Below are 23,233 nucleotides of genomic sequence, written 5' to 3' on the forward strand. Positions count from 1 at the left end.
AAGTGTTCAAAACGGCGTTAGAACCCAACTCATTCTTTTGTCCTGATTGTGTTTCTAGGTTTGTCAGAGCAGTGCTCTTGTTTGTGGGTTTAGCCAAAGTGACAAGTCGATGACTGTCGTTTTTTGGGGGTCTTTTCCCCCACACGCCGTGAAATAAAAGCTGAAAAAGTGTTCAAAACGGCGTTAGAACCCAACTCATTCTTTTGTCCTGATTGTGTTTCTAGGTTTGTCAGAGCAGTGCTCTTGTTTGTGGGTTTAGCCAAAGTGACAAGTCGATGACTGTCGTTTTTGGGGGGTCTTTTCCCCCACACGCCGTGAAATAAAAGCTGAAAAAGTGTTCAAAACGGCGTTAGAACCCAACTCATTCTTTTGTCCTGATTGTGTTTCTAGGTTTGTCAGAGCAGTGCTCTTGTTTGTGGGTTTAGCCAAAGTGACAAGTCGATGACTGTCGTTTTTTGGGGGTCTTTTCCCCCACACGCCGTGAAATAAAAGCTGAAAAAGTGTTCAAAACGGCGTTAGAACCCAACTCATTCTTTTGTCCTGATTGTGTTTCTAGGTTTGTCAGAGCAGTGCTCTTGTTTGTGGGTTTAGCCAAAGTGACAAGTCGATGGACTGTCGTTTTTGGGGGGTCTTTTCCCCACACGCCGTGAAATAAAAGCTGAAAAAGTGTTCAAAACGGCGTTAGAACCCCAACTCACTTCTTTTGTCCAGATTGTGTTTCTAGGTTTTGTCAGAGCAGTGCTCTTGTTTGTGGGTTTAGCCAAAGTGACAAGTCGATGACTGTCGTTTTTTGGGGGGTCTTTTCCCCCACACGCCGTGAAATAAAAGCTGAAAAAGTGTTCAAAACGGCGTTAGAACCCAACTCACTCTTTTGTCCTGATTGTGTTTCTAGGTTTGTCAGAGCAGTGCTCTTGTTTGTGGGTTTAGCCAAAGTGACAAGTCGATGACTGTCGTTTTTTGGGGGTCTTTTCCCCCACACGCCGTGAAATAAAAGCTGAAAAAGTGTTCAAAACGGCGTTAGAACCCAACTCATTCTTTTGTCCTGATTGTGTTTCTAGGTTTGTCAGAGCAGTGCTCTTGTTTGTGGGTTTAGCCAAAGTGACAAGTCGATGACTGTCGTTTTTGGGGGGGTCTTTTCCCCCACACGCCGTGAAATAAAAGCTGAAAAAGTGTTCAAAACGGCGTTAGAACCCAACTCACTCTTTTGTCCTGATTGTGTTTCTAGGTTTGTCAGAGCAGTGCTCTTGTTTGTGGGTTTAGCCAAAGTGACAAGTCGATGACTGTCGTTTTTTGGGGGGTCTTTTCCCCCACACGCCGTGAAATAAAAGCTGAAAAAGTGTTCAAAACGGCGTTTAGAACCCAACTCACTCTTTTGTCCTGATTGTGTTTCTAGGTTTGTCAGAGCAGTGCTCTTGTTTGTGGGTTTAGCCAAAGTGACAAGTCGATGACTGTCGTTTTTGGGGGGTCTTTTCCCCCACACGCCGTGAAATAAAAGCTGAAAAAGTGTTCAAAACGGCGTTAGAACCCAACTCATTCTTTTGTCCTGATTGTGTTTCTAGGTTTGTCAGAGCAGTGCTCTTGTTTGTGGGTTTAGCCAAAGTGACAAGTCGATGACTGTCGTTTTTTGGGGGGTCTTTTCCCCCACACGCCGTGAAATAAAAGCTGAAAAAGTGTTCAAAACGGCGTTAGAACCCAACTCACTCTTTTGTCCTGATTGTGTTTCTAGGTTTGTCAGAGCAGTGCTCTTGTTTGTGGGTTTAGCCAAAGTGACAAGTCGATGACTGTCGTTTTTGGGGGGTCTTTTCCCCCACACGCCGTGAAATAAAAGCTGAAAAAGTGTTCAAAACGGCCGTTAGAACCCAACTCATTCTTTTGTCCTGATTGTGTTTCTAGGTTTGTCAGAGCAGTGCTCTTGTTTGTGGGTTTAGCCAAAGTGACAAGTCGATGACTGTCGTTTTTGGGGGTCTTTTCCCCCACACGCCGTGAAATAAAAGCTGAAAAAGTGTTCAAAACGGCGTTTAGAACCCAACTCATTCTTTTGTCCTGATTGTGTTTCTAGGTTTGTCAGAGCAGTGCTCTTGTTTGTGGGTTTAGCCAAAGTGACAAGTCGATGACTGTCGTTTTTGGGGGGTCTTTTCCCCCACACGCCGTGAAATAAAAGCTGAAAAAGTGTTCAAAACGGCGTTAGAACCCAACTCATTCTTTTGTCCTGATTGTGTTTCTAGGTTTGTCAGAGCAGTGCTCTTGTTTGTGGGTTTAGCCAAAGTGACAAGTCGATGACTGTCGTTTTTTGGGGGTCTTTTCCCCCACACGCCGTGAAATAAAAGCTGAAAAAGTGTTCAAAACGGCGCGTTAGAACCCAACTCATTCTTTTGTCCTGATTGTGTTTCTAGGTTTGTCAGAGCAGTGCTCTTGTTTGTGGGTTTAGCCAAAAGTGACAAGTCCGATGACTGTCGTTTTTTGGGGGGTCTTTTCCCCCACACGCCGTGAAATAAAGCTGAAAAAAGTGTTCAAAACGGCGTTAGAACCCAACTCACTTCTTTTGTCCTGATTGTGTTTCTAGGTTTGTCAGAGCAGTGCTCTTGTTTGTGGGTTTAGCCAAAGTGACAAGTCGATGACTGTCGTTTTTTGGGGGTCTTTTCCCCCACACGCCGTGAAATAAAAGCTGAAAAAGTGTTCAAAACGGCGTTAGAACCCAACTCACTCTTTTGTCCTGATTGTGTTTCTAGGTTTGTCAGAGCAGTGCTCTTGTTTGTGGGTTTAGCCAAAGTGACAAGTCGATGACTGTCGTTTTTGGGGGGTCTTTTCCCCCACACGCCGTGAAATAAAAGCTGAAAAAGTGTTCAAAACGGCGGTTAGAACCCCAACTCATTCTTTTGTCCCTGATTGTGTTTCTAGGTTTGTCAGAGCAGTGCTCTTGTTTGTGGGTTTAGCCAAAGTGACAAGTCGATGACTGTCGTTTTTTTGGGGGTCTTTTCCCCCCACACGCCGTGAAATAAAAGCTGAAAAAGTGTTCAAAACGGCGTTAGAACCCAACTCATTCTTTTGTCCTGATTGTGTTTCTAGGTTTGTCAGAGCAGTGCTCTTGTTTGTGGGTTTAGCCAAAGTGACAAGTCGATGACTGTCGTTTTTTGGGGGGTCTTTTCCCCCACACGCCGTGAAATAAAAGCTGAAAAAGTGTTCAAAACGGCGTTAGAACCCAACTCATTCTTTTGTCCTGATTGTGTTTCTAGGTTTGTCAGAGCAGTGCTCTTGTTTGTGGGTTTAGCAAAGTGACAAGTCGATGACTGTCGTTTTTGGGGGGTCTTTTCCCCCACACGCCGTGAAATAAAAGCTGAAAAAGTGTTCAAAACGGCGTTAGAACCCAACTCATTCTTTTGTCCTGATTGTGTTTCTAGGTTTGTCAGAGCAGTGCTCTTGTTTGTGGGTTTAGCCAAAGTGACAAGTCGATGACTGTCGTCTTTGGGGGGTCTTTTCCCCCACACGCCGTGAAATAAAAGCTGAAAAAGTGTTCAAAACGGCGTTAGAACCCAACTCATTCTTTTGTCCTGATTGTGTTTCTAGGTTTGTCAGAGCAGTGCTCTTGTTTGTGGGTTTAGCCAAAGTGACAAGTCGATGACTGTCGTTTTTGGGGGGTCTTTTCCCCCACACGCCGTGAAATAAAAGCTGAAAAAGTGTTCAAAACGGCGTTAGAACCCAACTCATTCTTTTGTCCTGATTGTGTTTCTAGGTTTGTCAGAGCAGTGCTCTTGTTTGTGGGTTTAGCCAAAGTGACAAGTCGATGACTGTCGTTTTTGGGGGGTCTTTTCCCCCACACGCCGTGAAATAAAAGCTGAAAAAGTGTTCAAAACGGCATTAGAACCCAACTCATTCTTTTGTCCTGATTGTGTTTCTAGGTTTGTCAGAGCAGTGCTCTTGTTTGTGGGTTTAGCCAAAGTGACAAGTCGATGACTGTCGTTTTTGGGGGGGTCTTTTCCCCCACACGCCGTGAAATAAAAGCTGAAAAAGTGTTCAAAACGGCGTTAGAACCCAACTCATTCTTTTGTCCTGATTGTGTTTCTAGGTTTGTCAGAGCAGTGCTCTTGTTTGTGGGTTTAGCCAAAGTGACAAGTCGATGACTGTCGTTTTTTGGGGGTCTTTTCCCCCACACGCCGTGAAATAAAAGCTGAAAAAGTGTTCAAAACGGCGTTAGAATCCAACTCATTCTTTTGTCCTGATTGTGTTTCTAGGTTTGTCAGAGCAGTGCTCTTGTTTGTGGGTTTAGCCAAAGTGACAAGTCGATGACTGTCGTTTTTGGGGGGTCTTTTCCCCCACACGCCGTGAAATAAAAGCTGAAAAAGTGTTCAAAACGGCGTTAGAACCCAACTCATTCTTTTGTCCTGATTGTGTTTCTAGGTTTTTTAGAGCAGTGCTCTTGTTTGTGGGTTTAGCCAAAGTGACAAGTCGATGACTGTCGTTTTGGGGGGGTCTTTTCCCCCACACGCCGTGAAATAAAAGCTGAAAAAAGTGTTCAAAACGGCGTTAGAACCCAACTCATTCTTTTGTCCTGATTGTGTTTCTAGGTTTGTCAGAGCAGTGCTCTTGTTTGTGGGTTTAGCCAAAGTGACAAGTCGATGACTGTCGTTTTTTGGGGGTCTTTTCCCCCACACGCCGTGAAATAAAAGCTGAAAAAGTGTTCAAAACGGCGTTAGAACCCAACTCATTCTTTTGTCCTGATTGTGTTTCTAGGTTTGTCAGAGCAGTGCTCTTGTTTGTGGGTTTAGCCAAAGTGACAAGTCGATGACTGTCGTTTTTGGGGGGTCTTTTCCCCCACACGCCGTGAAATAAAAGCTGAAAAAGTGTTCAAAACGGCGTTAGAACCCAAACTCCATTCTTTTGTCCTGATTGTGTTTCTAGGTTTGTCAGAGCAGTGCTCTTGTTTGTGGGTTTAGCCAAAGTGACAAGTCGATGACTGTCGTTTTTGGGGGGTCTTTTCCCCCACACGCCGTGAAATAAAAGCTGAAAAAGTGTTCAAAACGGCGTTAGAACCCAACTCATTCTTTTGTCCTGATTGTGTTTCTAGGTTTGTCAGAGCAGTGCTCTTGTTTGTGGGTTTAGCCAAAGTGACAAGTCGATGACTGTCGTTTTGGGGGGTCTTTTCCCCCACACGCCGTGAAATAAAAGCTGAAAAAGTTTTCAAAACGGCGTTAGAACCCAACTCACTCTTTTGTCCTGATTGTGTTTCTAGGTTTGTCAGAGCAGTGCTCTTGTTTGTGGGTTTAGCCAAAGTGACAAGTCGAATGACTGTCGTTTTTTGGGGGTCTTTTCCCCCACACGCCGTGAAATAAAAGCTGAAAAGTGTTCAAAACGGCGTTAGAACCCAACTCATTCTTTTGTCCTGATTGTGTTTCTAGGTTTGTCAGAGCAGTGCTCTTGTTTGTGGGTTTAGCCAAAGTGACAAGTCGATGACTGTCGTCTTTGGGGGGTCTTTTCCCCACACGCCGTGAAATAAAAGCTGAAAAAGTGTTCAAAACGGCGTTAGAACCCAACTCATTCTTTTGTCCTGATTGTGTTTCTAGGTTTGTCAGAGCAGTGCTCTTGTTTGTGGGTTTAGCCAAAGTGACAAGTCGATGACTGTCGTTTTTGGGGGGTCTTTTCCCCCACACGCCGTGAAATAAAAGCTGAAAAAGTGTTCAAAACGGCGTTAGAACCCAACTCATTCTTTTGTCCTGATTGTGTTTCTAGGTTTGTCAGAGCAGTGCTCTTGTTTGTGGGTTTAGCCAAAGTGACAAGTCGATGACTGTCGTTTTTTGGGGGGTCTTTTCCCCACACGCCGTGAAATAAAAGCTGAAAAAGTGTTCAAAACGGCGTTAGAACCCAACTCATTCTTTTGTCCTGATTGTGTTTCTAGGTTTGTCAGAGCAGTGCTCTTGTTTGTGGGTTTAGCCAAAGTGACAAGTCGATGACTGTCGTTTTTGGGGGGTCTTTTCCCCCACACGCCGTGAAATAAAAGCTGAAAAAGTGTTCAAAACGGCGTTAGAACCCAACTCATTCTTTTGTCCTGATTGTGTTTCTAGGTTTGTCAGAGCAGTGCTCTTGTTTGTGGGTTTAGCCAAAGTGACAAGTCGATGACTGTCGTTTTTTGGGGGTCTTTTCCCCACACGCCGTGAAATAAAAGCTGAAAAAGTGTTCAAAACGGCGTTAGAACCCAACTCATTCTTTTGTCCTGATTGTGTTTCTAGGTTTGTCAGAGCAGTGCTCTTGTTTGTGGGTTTAGCCAAAGTGACAAGTCGATGACTGTCGTTTTTTGGGGGGTCTTTTCCCCCACACGCCGTGAAATAAAAGCTGAAAAAGTGTTCAAAACGGCGTTAGAACCCAACTCACTTCTTTTGTCCTGATTGTGTTTCTAGGTTTGTCAGAGCAGTGCTCTTGTTTGTGGGTTTAGCCAAAGTGACAAGTCGATGACTGTCGTTTTTTGGGGGTCTTTTCCCCCACACGCCGTGAAATAAAAGCTGAAAAGTGTTCAAAACGGCGTTAGAACCCAACTCATTCTTTTGTCCTGATTGTGTTTCTAGTTTGTCAGAGCAGTGCTCTTGTTTGTGGGTTTAGCCAAAGTGACAAGTCGATGACTGTCGTTATTGGGGGGTCTTTTCCCCCACACGCCGTGAAATAAAAGCTGAAAAAGTGTTCAAAACGGCGTTAGAACCCAACTCATTCTTTTGTCCTGATTGTGTTTCTAGGTTTGTCAGAGCAGTGCTCTTGTTTGTGGGTTTAGCCAAAGTGACAAGTCGATGACTGTCGTCTTTTGGGGGGTCTTTTCCCCCACACGCCGTGAAATAAAAGCTGAAAAAGTGTTCAAAACGGCGTTAGAACCCAACTCATTCTTTTGTCCTGATTGTGTTTCTAGGTTTGTCAGAGCAGTGCTCTTGTTTGTGGGTTTAGCCAAAGTGACAAGTCGATGACTGTCGTTTTTGGGGGGTCTTTTCCCCCACACGCCGTGAAATAAAAGCTGAAAAAGTGTTCAAAACGGCGTTAGAACCCAACTCATTCTTTTGTCCTGATTGTGTTTCTAGGTTTGTCAGAGCAGTGCTCTTGTTTGTGGGTTTAGCCAAAGTGACAAGTCGATGACTGTCGTTTTTGGGGGGTCTTTTCCCCCACACGCCGTGAAATAAAAGCTGAAAAAGTGTTCAAAACGGCGTTAGAACCCAACTCATTCTTTTGTCCTGATTGTGTTTCTAGGTTTGTCAGAGCAGTGCTCTTGTTTGTGGGTTTAGCCAAAGTGACAAGTCGATGACTGTCGTTTTTGGGGGGTCTTTTCCCCCACACGCCGTGAAATAAAAGCTGAAAAAGTGTTGCAAAACGGCGTTAGAACCCAACTCATTCTTTTGTCCTGATTGTGTTTCTAGGTTTGTCAGAGCAGTGCTCTTGTTTGTGGGTTTAGCCAAAGTGACAAGTCGATGACTGTCGTTTTTGGGGGGTCTTTTCCCCCACACGCCGTGAAATAAAAGCTGAAAAAGTGTTCAAAACGGCGTTAGAACCCAACTCATTCTTTTGTCCTGATTGTGTTTCTAGGTTTGTCAGAGCAGTGCTCTTGTTTGTGGGTTTAGCCAAAGTGACAAGTCGATGACTGTCGTTTTTGGGGGTCTTTTCCCCCACACGCCGTGAAATAAAAGCTGAAAAAGTGTTCAAAACGGCGTTAGAACCCAACTCATTCTTTTGTCCTGATTGTGTTTCTAGGTTTGTCAGAGCAGTGCTCTTGTTTGTGGGTTTAGCCAAGTGACAAGTCGATGACTGTCGTTTTTTGGGGGTCTTTTCCCCCACACGCCGTGAAATAAAAGCTGAAAAATGTGTTCAAAACGGCGTTAGATCCAACTCATTCTTTTGTCCTGATTGTGTTTCTAGGTTTGTCAGAGCAGTGCTCTTGTTTGTGGGTTTAGCCAAAGTGACAAGTCGATGACTGTCGTTTTGGGGGGGTCTTTTCCCCCACACGCCGTGAAATAAAAGCTGAAAAAGTGTTCAAAACGGGCGTTAGAACCCAACTCATTCTTTTGTCCTGATTGTGTTTCTAGGTTTGTCAGAGCAGTGCTCTTGTTTGTGGGTTTAGCCAAAGTGACAAGTCGATGACTGTCGTTTTTGGGGGGTCTTTTCCCCCCACACGCCGTGAAATAAAAGCTGAAAAAGTGTTCAAAACGGCGTTAGAACCCAACTCATTCTTTTGTCCTGATTGTGTTTCTAGGTTTGTCAGAGCAGTGCTCTTGTTTGTGGGTTTAGCCAAAGTGACAAGTCGATGACTGTCGTTTTTGGGGGGTCTTTTCCCCCACACGCCGTGAAATAAAAGCTGAAAAAGTGTTCAAAACGGCGTTAGAACCCAACTCATTCTTTTGTCCTGATTGTGTTTCTAGGTTTGTCAGAGCAGTGCTCTTGTTTGTGGGTTTAGCCAAAGTGACAAGTCGATGACTGTCGTTTTTGGGGGGTCTTTTCCCCCACACGCCGTGAAATAAAAGCTGAAAAAGTGTTCAAAACGGCGTTAGAAACCCAACTCATTCTTTTGTCCTGATTGTGTTTCTAGGTTTGTCAGAGCAGTGCTCTTGTTTGTGGGTTTTAGCCAAAGTGACAAGTCGATGACTGTCGTTTTTGGGGGGGTCTTTTCCCCCACACGCCGTGAAATAAAAGCTGAAAAAGTGTTCAAAACGGCGTTAGAACCCAACTCATTCTTTTGTCCTGATTGTGTTTCTAGGTTTGTCAGAGCAGTGCTCTTGTTTGTGGGTTTAGCCAAAGTGACAAGTCGATGACTGTCGTTTTTGGGGGGGTCTTTTCCCCCACACGCCGTGAAATAAAAGCTGAAAAAGTGTTCAAAACGGCGTTAGAACCCAACTCACTCTTTTGTCCTGATTGTGTTTCTAGGTTTGTCAGAGCAGTGCTCTTGTTTGTGGGTTTAGCCAAAGTGACAAGTCGATGACTGTCGTTTTTTGGGGGTCTTTTCCCCCACACGCCGTGAAATAAAAGCTGAAAAAGTGTTCAAAACGGCGTTAGAACCCAACTCATTCTTTTGTCCTGATTGTGTTTCTAGGTTTGTCAGAGCAGTGCTCTTGTTTGTGGGTTTAGCCAAAGTGACAAGTCGATGACTGTCGTTTTTGGGGGGTCTTTTCCCCCACACGCCGTGAAATAAAAGCTGAAAAAGTGTTCAAAACGGCGTTAGAACCCAACTCATTCTTTTGTCCTGATTGTGTTTCTAGGTTTGTCAGAGCAGTGCTCTTGTTTGTGGGTTTTAGCCAAAGTGACAAGTCGATGACTGTCGTTTTTTGGGGGGTCTTTTCCCCCACACGCCGTGAAATAAAAGCTGAAAAAGTGTTCAAAACGGCGTTAGAACCCAACTCATTCTTTTGTCCTGATTGTGTTTCTAGGTTTGTCAGAGCAGTGCTCTTGTTTGTGGGTTTAGCCAAAGTGACAAGTCGATGACTGTCGTTTTTGGGGGGTCTTTTCCCCCACACGCCGTGAAATAAAAGCTGAAAAAGTGTTCAAAACGGCGTTAGAACCCAACTCATTCTTTTGTCCTGATTGTGTTTCTAGGTTTGTCAGAGCAGTGCTCTTGTTTGTGGGTTTAGCCAAAGTGACAAGTCGATGACTGTCGTTTTGGGGGGGTCTTTTCCCCCACACGCCGTGAAATAAAAGCTGAAAAAGTGTTCAAAACGGCGTTAGAACCCAACTCACTCTTTTGTCCTGATTGTGTTTCTAGGTTTGTCAGAGCAGTGCTCTTGTTTGTGGGTTTAGCCAAAGTGACAAGTCGATGACTGTCGTTTTTTGGGGGTCTTTTCCCCCACACGCCGTGAAATAAAAGCTGAAAAAGTGTTCAAAACGGCGTTAGAACCCAACTCATTCTTTTGTCCTGATTGTGTTTCTAGGTTTGTCAGAGCAGTGCTCTTGTTTGTGGGTTTAGCCAAAGTGACAAGTCGATGACTGTCGTTTTTGGGGGGTCTTTTCCCCCACACGCCGTGAAATAAAAGCTGAAAAAGTGTTCAAAACGGCGTTAGAACCCAACTCATTCTTTTGTCCTGATTGTGTTTCTAGGTTTGTCAGAGCAGTGCTCTTGTTTGTGGGTTTAGCCAAAGTGACAAGTCGATGACTGTCGTTTTTGGGGGGTCTTTTCCCCCACACGCCGTGAAATAAAAGCTGAAAAAGTGTTCAAAACGGCGTTAGAACCCAACTCATTCTTTTGTCCTGATTGTGTTTCTAGGTTTGTCAGAGCAGTGCTCTTGTTTGTGGGTTTAGCCAAAGTGACAAGTCGATGACTGTCGTTTTTGGGGGGTCTTTTCCCCCACACGCCGTGAAATAAAAGCTGAAAAAGTGTTCAAAACGGCGTTAGAACCCAACTCATTCTTTTGTCCTGATTGTGTTTCTAGGTTTGTCAGAGCAGTGCTCTTGTTTGTGGGTTTAGCCAAAGTGACAAGTCGATGACTGTCGTTTTTGGGGGGTCTTTTCCCCCACACGCCGTGAAATAAAAGCTGAAAAAGTGTTCAAAACGGCGTTAGAACCCAACTCATTCTTTTGTCCTGATTGTGTTTCTAGGTTTGTCAGAGCAGTGCTCTTGTTTGTGGGTTTAGCCAAAGTGACAAGTCGATGACTGTCGTTTTTGGGGGGTCTTTTCCCCCACACGCCGTGAAATAAAAGCTGAAAAAGTGTTCAAAACGGCGTTAGAACCCAACTCATTCACTAACTTGGCTGACCTAATCATGTGATTTATTTTATTTAAAGATAATCCACCAACCTACCGAGAATGCTAGTTCCATCGCCCTCACGTTCTTTGAGCTTCAGGCAGATAGTTACAAAATTCGGGTGAGTTCTGCTCTTGAATTGTAATGTAAAGGTGATATTTATATGTCATTGTATGTGTTGGAGGAGCCTCCCGCATTAAACTGACACGCCGTGATATCACTGGAATACTGTCTAAAGCCGCCTTAAACCCAACTCACTCACTGTTGGTTAAATCGTTGGCTCATTACTCCGAAGACCAGGTTCGATTCCTGATATGGGTACAATTTGTGAAGCCCATTTCTGGAATATTGCGACAAGCGGTACAAAACCCTATTCACTCATTCACCAGCATACTGTTGAAAGCGGCGTAGGGTCTAGTGGTTAAAGCTTTTACTCGTCCTACCGAAGACCCGGGTTCGATTCCCGATATGGGTACAATGAGTGAAGCCCATTTCTGGTGTCCCTGCCGTGATATTGCTGAAATATTGCTAAAAGCGGCGTAAAACCACACTCACTTACTCACAGCCACTTTATCAATTATCTGAGGCGCATGTAAAATCTCTTAGTCGACTTCCTTTTCCTTGAAAACAGCCACCCACCTCTTTCGTTTTATTAAACGTTTCACAGCCTGCAAACTAATTACCGTACGTTTGTTTGTTGTTTAACGCCGCACTCAGTAATATTCCAGCTATATGAAAGCGGTCTGTAAGTACTCGAGTCTGGACCAGACAATTCAGTGATTGATATTATGAGCATCGAACCACGCAATTTGGGATACGATGACATGTATCAACCAGGTCAGCGAGCATGACCACCCTATCCCGTTCGTCGGCTCTTACGACAAGCATAGTCGCCTTTTACGGCGAGCATTGGTTGCTGAAGACGTATTCTACCCCGCGTCTTCACGGGTGGTGGGGGGTGGCCTAGTGGCCAAAGCAGTGGCGCGTCTCGACGAAGACCCTAGTTCAGTCCCCAAAATGGGAACAAAATCTGCAGCCCATTCTTTGTGTCCACTGCCGTAACGTGTCTCAAAAAATGCTAGAAGCGGCGTAAAAATCCACTGTCTGACTCCTACCAAGATTAAGTGACCTTTTTTCTGAAAACTTGACATACGTTCTGCAGATACAACCGAAAGACTCCTACAGGTGGACGCGTGGTCGATGCCTGTGTTATCAGAAGACATCAAACACGTCCAGGCGCTGCTTCCCCTGTCTAACCACGGAGACTGACTGGATTAATGTAACGCAACACGGTAGGTAGAAACCCTTATATCATTTAACTAAAGCATTTATCCATGACATAAGCTTATGACATAAAAACATGTATGTCATACCCCAATGACATAAGTATGCAAATTAGATATGCAAATTAGATAACCGGAAGTGGGACTTTTTTCGCCGGTGCAACATGGATACCTTTGATGTTGGAGACATTATTTCAATTATTCTGCAAAAGTCTGTTCAAGTATTTTGTTTAAAATAATCCGAGGAACTTTTTTTCTCAGCGAAGGAATATGCCATAAAGGAGTTAGGAGGTTGTTTATTTTGGTTTACACGGCTATGGAAAACATGTATCACTACGCACGATCTATACGTAAGATTTCGACAAGTTGCTGATGTTAATGTTTAATGCAATTATTCCTTAATTGGGAAGCAAAAATGTGAAAATGATAAATAGAATTCATCACTCGTGGTTTTTTAATATGGGAAATATCAACCTCGTCCCGTTAATTGGTATTTTCCTCGCCAAAGGCTCGGCAAATACCGATTAACTAAGACTCGGTTGATATTTCCCATATTAAAAAACACTCGTGATGAATCCTCTATATATCAGCTGGCGTATGAAGCTACTAATGCTTTATTTCACCTGATATGTGACTTTCTCCAAAACAGTAGGGTCGGTGATGGAAACCAAACGTACACATTAACTTCCCTTCTTTTATAAACCTCTGTGTTGGCACTGCCATTGCACCAAACTATTCTCAGTAAGACCTGGGATAAAGTTCTACTTTTTCACTTTTTCCAAGTAAGACCTCATCCCTGCTGAGGTTTTGGACTTAAATGTTTCAAACGTGCAATGTTCTAACATCGAAGACAAGAATGGAAACACTTTCATAAAGGATGCCGGGAATCGAAACCACAACTTCCTGATCAGTCAATGAGTTCGATTAACGCCGCTTATAACAGTATTCAAATTATATCACGGCGTGTCAGCTTCATGTGGGTAGACAGCCCGAAGTGGTGCAGGTTTCAGACGTTTACCAACTTGGCGAAACCCACGAGCACTCCTGATCTGTTGTCAGGCACTCTAACCATTAGACCATGGAACTGGTTGAAAACCGGTGGTTCACGAGAAGGTACAATGTTCAGGTTATAAATCTTTACTGGCCAGATATATATTACGATCGTTTCTTTGGACTGCCGGAACACACACGTTTATACGTCATATTAACAAAATATTAATGAATGTTGTTTCGACGGCATAACAACAGTATAGGTAGGCTCGTCCATTCTAGGAAATGAGGATATCCCTCATATACACTTCTCACTATCCCCATCCATCCTTCTCACTATCCCCATCCATCCTTCTCACTATCCCCATTCATCCATCTGACTATCCCCCTCCATCCTTCTCACTTGCCCTTTTCGTCTTCTCACTATCCGTCAATCCTTCTCAATACCCCCCTCAATCCATCTGACTAACCCAATGCATCCTTCTCACTATTAGTGTCCATTTTTTCCATTACCCCCCTTCATCCTTCTTACCCACCCGGTTCATCCTTCTCACTTTCACTGTTCATCCTTCTCTCCGTTCCTGTTCATCCTTCTCACTATCTCTGTCCATCCTTCTCTCCGTCACTGTTCATCCTTCTCACTATCCCTGTTCATCCTTCTCTCCATCCAGGTTCATCCTTCTCATTATCCCTGTTCATCCTTCTCTCCATCCAGGTTCATCCTTCTCATTATCCCTGTCCATCCTTCTCACTATCCCTGTCCATCCTTCTCTCCATCCCGGTTCATCCTTCTCACTATCCCTGTCAATCCTTCTCTCCGTCCCTGTCCATCATTCTCACTATCCCTATCCATCCTTCTCTCCATCCCTGTTCATCTTCTCACTATCCCTGTCCATCCTCACTATCCCTGGTCATCTTCTATCCCTATCCATCCTTCTCAATATCCCTGTCCATCCTTCTCTCCATCCCGGTTCATCCTTCTCACTATCCCTGTCCATCCTTCTCTCCATCCCGGTTCATCCTTCTCACTATCACTGTTCATCCTTCTCTCCATCCCTGTTTATCCTTCTCACTATCCCTGTCCATCCTTCTCTACGTCCCTGTCCATCATTCTCACTATCCCTATCCATCCTTCTCACTATCCCTGCCCATCCCCACTATCCCTGTTAATCTTCTATCCCTATCCATCCTTCTCACTATTCCTGTACATCCTTCTCTCCGTGCCTGTTCATCCTTCTCACTATCCCTGTTCATCTTCTCACTATCCCTGTCCATCATTCTCACTATCCCTATCAATCCTTCTCACTATCCCTGCCCATCCCCCTATCCCTGTTCATCTTCTATCCCTATCCATCCTTCTCACTATTCCTGTACATCCTTCTCTCCGTGCCTGTTCATCCTTCTCACTATCCCTGTTCATCTTCTCGCTATCCCTGTCCATCCTTCTCACTATCCCTGTTCATCCTTCTCACTATCCCTGTTCATCTTCTCGCTATTCCGTTCCATCCTTCTCGCTAGTCCCTGTTCATCTTCTCACTATCCCTGTTGATCCTTCTCGCTAATCCCTGTTCATCTTCTCACTATCCCTGTTGATTCTTCTCACTATTCCCATCAATCCTTCTCGCTAATCCCTGTTCATCTTCTCACTATCCCTGTTGATCCTTCTCACTATCCCAGTTCATACTTTTCACTGTCACTGTTCATCCATCTCACTCCCAATATCAATATTTCTCACTATCCCCATACATCCCTGTTCTGTGTTCAACAGAGGATGCCTCATCCGCACCATCGACATCTCCAGTAGCGACAGACACCCTCGCTACCTCACAAGATTCAGGGGTGGTGGAGTCAAGTTAGTATTCCTGGTTGAGTATTGATTACGAACCGAGGCTACCTTACGAAGTTGATGGACTTGTATGAAAATACTTCAACCGCATCTTCTGAGATTGGGTCCTTCTTAAACTTTTTTTACATTAGAAATAAGCTGCATTAACAAAAAAATAATCTAGATGACTGGGCGTCTTTGTCAGTAAACTACCCCTTTAACTGTCCATTCTTCTCACTACTCCATCCATCTTCTCACTATCACTGTCTTATCCATCTCACAACCTCTGCCCATCCTCCTCACTATGCCAATATATAATCCCTGTTCTGTGTTAAACAGAAGATGCCTCATCCGTGACATCGACATCTCCAGTAGCGAAAGACACCCTCGCCAACTCACAAGATCCTGGGGTGGCCGAGACAAGTTAGTATTCCTGACGTAGATCATAGACATGTGAAATAATTCATCCGCATCTTCCTGGAGGGTGAGGTGAAATGGGGTTTAACGTCGCGTCCAAGATTATTGCACTTATATAGCGACGTGCATGTACGTGTGTGTGTCTGTGGCTGCTTGTACTAGTCCGGACTGATGCCGATTTATAGTGCTAGCTCACTGAGATACCATGCCGCAGCTTAACATGAATACCCCACTCAGACACAGTATACTGCCTCCGAGCCGACCAGTCCTTGTTTTAGCCCCTTAATGCCGAGCGCCAGACAGGGTAACAACAAGTACCATCTTTTAACGTCTTTTGGTATGACGAGGTCGGGGATCGAACCCTGGACCTTCCGCTCTTCGGGCGGACGCTATACCACTAGACCACGGAGGCGGTCCTTCCTGGAAGGGTTATTTAAGGAGAAAATAATAATTTGTTCTAGAGACACTGAAGTAATTTAGCCCAGGGATGGGTTTCTTTGACTCTACTGTTAACTGTTCCTTTATATTTTGTTCAGCTATGTCAAAGAGACTTATTACAGTGGTAGCGGGAACGGTTGGCGTCCTGATAGGCTGCGGCTTTGTGTGCATGGTGGTAGTTATGCTGTGGGGCAAGAAGTTGTCTTGGGGTAAGTTGAATCGTTGACCATTACTTATCATGATTGTTAACTTTATTGCGCATGTTTTTACCCTGCTTTTAGGAATATTTCAGCAATATCACAGGGGGGACAAGGTGAGGTGAAATGGGGTTTAACGTCGCGATCAAGATTATCGCACTTATATAGCTTGCATATGTATGTGTGTGTTTGTGTGCTTGTACTAGACGGACTGATGCTGATTTAGAGCGCTAGACGCAGTTGAACATGAATACCCCACTTAGACACAGTATGCTGACACCGAGCCGACCAGTCCTTGTTTTAGCCCTTAATGTCGAGCGCCAGACAGGATAACAAGTACCAACTTTTAACGTCTTTTGGTAGGACGCGGCCAAGGATTGGACGCAGGTCACCAGGAATGTGCTTCACATAATGTACCCATGTGGGGACTAGAACCCGGGTGTTCGGCATGATGAGCTAACGCTTTAACCACTAGGCTGCCCCACCGCCCCTACTTGTCATGATGACGTCGCTTCAATTCTAGATCCTGCTGTACTTGATAATGGTGTTGGAATCTACTTGTGATAGAGGTTGATGTGATATGAAATGGGGTGTAACATCGTGTTCATAGTTGGTTGGTTTGTTGTTTAACGCCGCACTCAGCAATATTCCAGCTATATGACGGCGGTCTGTAAATAATCGAGTCTGGACCAGACAATCCAGTGATTAATGTCATGAGCATCAATCCATGCAATTGGGATACGATGACATGCATCAACCAAGTCAGCGAGCCTGACCAACCGATCCCGTTAGTTGCCTTTTACGACAAGCATAGTCACCTTTTACGGCAAGCAGGGGTTGCTGAAGACCTATTCTACCCCGGAATCTTCCCGGGTCTATTGCATAGATATTGCATGCATGTGTTTGTGTGTGTGGCTGCTTGTTCTAGTCAAGATAAATGCCGGTTTTATAGTTCAATCCTACTGAGACACCAAACCTCAGTTTAACATGGATCCCCCACTCAGACACAGTATACCAACTGTGACTAGTCGCAAGAGGCGACAACAGGATCGGGTGGTCAGGCTTGCTGACTTGGTTTGATGCATGTCATCGTATCCCAATTACGTGGATCGATGCTCATGATGTCAATCACTGGATTGTCTGGTCCAGATTCAAATATTTACATACCGCCATCATATAGCTGTAATATTGCTGAGTGGGACGTTAAACAACAAATAAACAAAACATCACGGCATGTCAGCTTAATAAAGGCGACACTGACATTTACCACTTTGGCCAATCCCCCAAGCCACAGTATGGTGCTGACAAACCACAGAGCCCTGTGAATCCCTGTAAATTTGAAAAACAAGAACAACTGTAAATAAATATCCTGCTTTGCAAACTCAACCCGATTCTTTTTATTTTATTTCCAGCAACACAGCGTCTCATGTATAATAGCATCCCAACCCGTGACCGCGGCAATGGCACACACAGTCGACCTGGTATGAACAGTTTTAACATGTACTGGTTCCCAGTGTGCCAATCTCATTCAAATTAGATCTAAGTTCTCGCTGCCGCTAAACAAAGATCTGAGAACATCCCATTACGGGTCACGTCAGAACGACCTTTCCACGAACTTTCCACGAACTTTGACCGACCACTGAAATGAATAACAAGAAGTCGACATCAGCGTTTAGAAAGCAGCTTTCTCGAGCTTTACCGCACTCTTTTCAACCTGGCGACTTCCATTTCAGACTACGCTTAAAAATATGTTGACACAGTTCTCGATTAATAGTTTGAAAACTGAACAAACGAACATACCGAAATGTCTAATATATGGTTGTGATTGTATGGCAGTGCTTCCCACATACTGTGCAACGCCTCCTCTATTCAAATGTTTATCCCACGGAAGCGAGAGATAGACGATAATTTTGACGGAATCAGTCGTATGGGCCGTAACTGTCATTCGGAATACCCCGTGTTAACGTTTTCGAGTTTGCATGATTAGAAAACACACTGTCACTTTCAGGTTCTGGTAAGCGACGCTTTGATTGGTTGGATGAAAGGTCGTTCTGACGTGACCCATAATGGGATGTCTTCAGATTTGCTTAGCGAAAGCGAGAACTAAGATTTGATTTTAATGAGATTGCCAATGTGCAAAAGAAACGTATTATGATCTTTTTAGGGACAATGTATGTTTTCAGGCAGACCAAAAACATTTCAACAGAATCAAAATTTTCTTTATCAAGCATTTTCTGGGACAAAATAAGTTTATTCCATAAAATCCAGCCCCTGCCCCCTAAGAGTATCAAATGGTCAGACCATCTCTTTTCTAGTTAGACATTACATAATCTCCTCGCGTCTTCTTGAAAGAGTCAAGTGTACTGGTGATCAATATATAATGTCATATAGCCCACGTTGTCAAAATAATATAAATACTAGTGAAGATGCGAGTTAGAATAGATCTTCAGCAACCTATGCTTGCCGTAAAAGGCGACTATGCTGTCAAAAGAGACGACTAAAGGGTTCGGGTGGTCAGGCTGGCTGACTAGGTTGATGCATGTCACCGTATCCCAAAATCAGGCTCATGATGTCAATCACTGGATTGTCTGGTCCAGACTCCATTATTTACAGGCCACCGTCTTATAGCTGAAATATTGCTGAGTGTGGGGTTAAACAAACAAATAAACCAAAGATTGTGCCTGATGAAGATATTAATGTAACAGTGAGTGAGTATGGTTTTACGCCGCTTTTAGCAATATTCCAGCAATATCACAGCGGGTATTAATGTAACAGTATTATGATATCTCCAATGGGAATGAACACAAACTATTTATTTATTAGTTCAAGAATGTAAGGTCAACTCTTGTCTTATCTCATCTTGTCACTTCCATCTTGTACGGTTTCTGAATTTTTTTTGTGAAAGTGGCTTTGGGTTTACATTGACCATATCATTGCTTCAGCCAGGCAGGGGACGAAGATGACTCTGTGGTCAAAGAAATTTGAGATTCGAACCAAGGATCATTGCCGGTCCTGGACAACTGAAGGGCGCAAATCTGAATGCAAATAGAGATGCCTTAGACCACTGGGTCAACCGTTATCTATACAATGCTTTCTAACTGAATGTGTTTATGTTGCAGCTCTTTATGTGAGGAAGGTTTACTTGGTGTATGCGGAAGATCACAAGGACCACATGAATGCGATCACCAATCTGGCCAGCCATCTCAAGAACCAATGCTGCTGTGAGGTCTTCTTTCTTCGCTGGTTCCCACGAGCAGTCCAGACAATGGGAGTCTACCAATGGATTCTCACACACATTGATCAGGCTGACTTCGTGATCATCATCAACTCGGAGGCAGCGTTCAAACTTTTTGAAACTCGCAACACCAATGCATCTCTGAGAAGATTGGACGAGGGCCCAGAGGGCGACACCTTCTCTCCGGCCCTCACCCATGTCATGGCGAAGTCATCAGAGCCAGGGTTCTTCAAGAAGACAATCCTAGCCCATTTTGACTACACTGATGAGGACTTCATCTTGAAGGAGGTCAGTCCCGGTGTTCAGTACATGTTGCCGAAACACTTCAAGGAGTTCCTGTGTCACATCCATGAGATGAGTGGAGAGTCTGATCTTGATGAAATGGTTAACCTGGATGCAACTTCAAGCGGGCGACAGTTACTGGAGGCCATAAGAAAAGCCAAACATTTCCAAAAGTCGGACCCACAATGGTTTGATGAGAGGTTCTATCGTCAAGAGGATTCAGCCTATGACTCCCTCAGTGAGTCCAAATGTGACAGTCCAGTGGGAGTGGATGACTCTGTCTCCATAGCAACAAGACCTCTTAGAGGAATATACACACGTCCTTCTGAATCTGACAATGCTGATGCGGACTTCAAAAGCACTGTGACATACAACACTGATTATGCCAGGGCTCATGGGGACTATGTTTTTGATGTGATCCCCCCGAGTGAAGTCTCAGCTGGGGCTACAACAGAGTTCTTATACAGACAGTTGGACAGCATCAATAAGCAGAATGAAAATAACTCTATCGGCTTTAACCCTGTTCTTACAGTGCGAACAGATGTGGATGAAACTTCACTGTCTACTTACATGGTTGACCCTCCAGATGTTGCAGGCCAAGGAGACTCCCAGCCTGACAGTCCCGTCTCCGTCGAGGGCAGAGACGAGTAGATTTTCATAAATGTGGAAGATTGAGAAAGCAGGTAGAATGAACTCTGTATTGGACAGTGTTTAGTACATAATGATGTTTTCTACATTGGTGAAACTGACGAACAATGGAATTCATTTCTTAACATTCCATCTTTGAAATATATTTCAACACAATGACCTCTTTTTTTTAAATTTTAGGGATGTTTGCCTTTAGTTCCCTCAAACTATTTCATATGCAATATGCTTTCATAACACTTATAAGATCACAGATTGCCTCAAAACACATATCTGCACACTGTTACCTCCAAATCATCTTCCCGAGGCAAGGGAGTTAACTGACTAGAACAGTCCAGATTCCACCCTTGCTGAACTAGGCTGGAATTTTGTGGCTTGATCGTAGCGCTACCAATGGCTATTCTGTCTTTCTGTGTTCCTCCTATGGACCAATCAGATTCCACCTCTCATATCACTTGCATTTGCTTAAAACAAAATGGCAGCACGCAGTCAAGACTATCTGATTGATCATCAACATCTATTTTGTCATCTTTCCTCACGAAGTGCATCAAATCACTTGAGCGCCTTCATTAAAAACATGAAAAGATTTGGAAAATATCTGTTGTCACTTAGTTTACGTAATACATGCTTTGCAAATCCTGCAGTCGACCAAAAGCTGGATTGAAATCATTCAAATACACTGGTACCTCAAAATTTCTCAGAAAAATCCACTTATCAAAATCAAACTTTGCACTGCACCTCTCCTATTTGTATAGAAACTGTGCCCCCAATTGGTTGGATTATGTAAAAAAAATCTAATTGAAAAATGAAAAAAGCTTTATATTTTCAGGAAATCCAAATATTGAAATCAGACTTTGCACTGCACATCACTTATAGGTAAAATTCACCAAGTTTGAAAAGAATATATGTAGTAGTTTCCAAGTTATAGGTTGCACAAATGTTGATAAAAAACATCTACAGGAGTGAGATGGATTTAATGTCACATTGAACAGTATTCCAGGTATATCACATCATGTCAGCTTGATGTATGAGGAGACAACCGAAGTGATGCAGGTCTCGGACATTAAATCTACTAGAGTGAGTGAGTGAGGTTTTACGCCGCTTTTAGCAATATTCCAGCAAAATCACGACATGGGACGTAAGAAACAGGCTTCACACATTGTACCCATGTGAGGAATCAAACCCCGACCTTTGGCGTGAAGAGCGAACACTTTAACCACGAGGCTACCCCACTATCCCTGAATCTATTGAATCGACTTAAACTAACTATAAACATCAATGAATCCACCATCTTTAACACCACAAAACCAATGAAGAAGGCAGAGAATGAAATGATTTAATATGTTAATCGAAGACTGATTAGGAGATAAACATAATGTGTTCTCAATGTAGAGCTAGGTTACCTGTGGATTTAACCATGCTAAATTGAATTTGGAACTGAACACGCAGCATGAGGTTCAAATGTTAAATGTTTTACTCGAAGCTTTTCCATTTGTTTGGTTGGTTGTTTTATAACTTGACAACATGAGTGTTAATTGCTTTTGTTTGTTTGTTTGGTGTTCAACGCCGCACTCAGCAATATTCCAGCTCTATGACAGCGGTCTGTAAATAATCAAGTCTGGACCAGACAATCCAGTGATTGACATCATGAGCATCGATCCACGTAATTGGGATACGATGACATGCATCAAACCAAGTCAGCAAGCCTGACCACCCGATCCCGTTAGTAGCCTCTTACGACAAGCATAGTCGCCTTTTACGGGTTGTAAAGACCTATCCCACCCCGGATCTTCACAGGTCGAGTGTTAATGGCAAAGGTTATGCTGTCCTACACCATCCAGTCTGTCGTGTCACATTTCATCCATGTAAACTTCGTGCAGCATGCTCTGACTCACACATGTGAAACCTGTAGTAAAACGGCCAAAGTTATACAATCAAACTTGGCTGGCAGGTGTGTATAAACCTGGGTCAGATAGATGCAGAATTGAAAGTTTGACAAGCTATTCACAAATGTGATTACTGGAGGGCTCTGGAGTAATAAATAGTAATTCATTCACTCAGTCATGTATAAAATAAAAAAAGAAATTGATTTTGTTTTGATTTTATAGGCATAATATGTGAATTCATTTGCGTACACAACTACACATGCAATAGACAGCTGTGCAAATGAGACAGCAGGGCTTGATTTAAGGAACTTGATCTTACTTGCACCAGGTGCATGTTGACATGAAAACTAAGTTGCACCAAACAGAACCAGGTTGCAACCTGGTCTCGAAGTTAAAACATAGGTCGATCTATTGCTGGGGTCACAAAAACTACTGATGTATGGTGTGAAGTACCCACAGTGTGAGTGAGTGAATGGTGTTTTACGCCGCTTTTAGCAATATTCCAGCAAAATCACGACATGGGACGTAAGAAACAGGCTTCAAACATTGTACCCATGTGAGGAATCGAACCCCGACCTTTGGTGTGAAGAGCGAACACTTTAACCACGAGGCTACCCCACTATCCCTGAATCTATTGAATCGACTTAACCTAACTATAAACATCAATGAATCCACCATCTTTAACACCACAAAACCAAAGAAGAAGGCAGAGAATGAAATGATTTAATATGTTAATCGAAGACTCATTAGGAGATAAACATACTGTGTTCTCAATGTAGAGCTAGGTTACCTGTGGATTTAACCATGCTAAATTGAATTTGGAACTGAACACGCAGCATGAGGTTCAAATGTTAAATGTTCGACTCGAAGCTTTTCCATTTGTTTGGTTGGTTGTTTTATAACTTGACAACATGAGTGTTAATTGCTTTTGTTTGTTTGTTTGTTGTTCAACGCCGCACTCAGCAATATTCCAGCTCTATGACAGCGGTCTGTAAATAATCAAGTCTGGACCAGACAATCCAGTGATTGACATCATGAGCATCGATCCACGTAATTGGGATACGATGACATGCATCAAACCAAGTCAGCAAGCCTGACCACCCGATCCCGTTAGTAGCCTCTTACGACAAGCATAGTCGCCTTTTACGGGTTGTAAAGACCTATCCCACCCCGGATCTTCACAGGTCGAGTGTTAATGGCAAAGGTTATGCTGTCCTACACCATCCAGTCTGTCGTGTCACATTTCATCCATGTAAACTTCGTGCAGCATGCTCTGACTCACACATGTGAAACCTGTAGTAAAACGGCCAAAGTTATACAATCAAACTTGGCTGGCAGGTGTGT

At 43.7% G+C, this 23,233-nt stretch overlaps 1 protein-coding gene across 4 annotated transcripts in view; it reads left to right on the forward strand.

Annotated features, from left to right (window-relative positions):
* LOC124148111 overlaps positions 1–20,591 on the forward strand; it is a 67,056-nt gene extending 46,465 nt beyond the window's left edge. For 2 of the 4 annotated variants that reach the window (XM_048387463.1, XM_048387464.1), the window contains exons 7-13: positions 10,732–10,812; positions 11,854–11,983; positions 14,733–14,816; positions 15,129–15,212; positions 15,743–15,853; positions 17,254–17,322; positions 18,961–20,591. In XM_048387463.1, coding sequence (XP_048243420.1) covers positions 10,732–10,812; positions 11,854–11,983; positions 14,733–14,816; positions 15,129–15,212; positions 15,743–15,853; positions 17,254–17,322; positions 18,961–20,009 — 1,608 coding nt within the window. In that variant the 3' untranslated portion in view covers positions 20,010–20,591. The remainder of the gene's footprint in view (positions 1–10,731; positions 10,813–11,853; positions 11,984–14,732; positions 14,817–15,128; positions 15,213–15,742; positions 15,854–17,253; positions 17,323–18,960) is intronic. The other 2 variants (XM_048387466.1, XM_048387465.1) reach the window with 2 other exon arrangements.
* Positions 20,592–23,233: the final 2,642 nt, after the last annotated feature.

This window comes from Haliotis rufescens, unplaced genomic scaffold (assembly GCF_023055435.1).
Source record: "Haliotis rufescens isolate VD_foot unplaced genomic scaffold, xgHalRufe1.0.p SCAF_7, whole genome shotgun sequence".
NCBI lineage: Eukaryota > Metazoa > Mollusca > Gastropoda > Lepetellida > Haliotidae > Haliotis > Haliotis rufescens.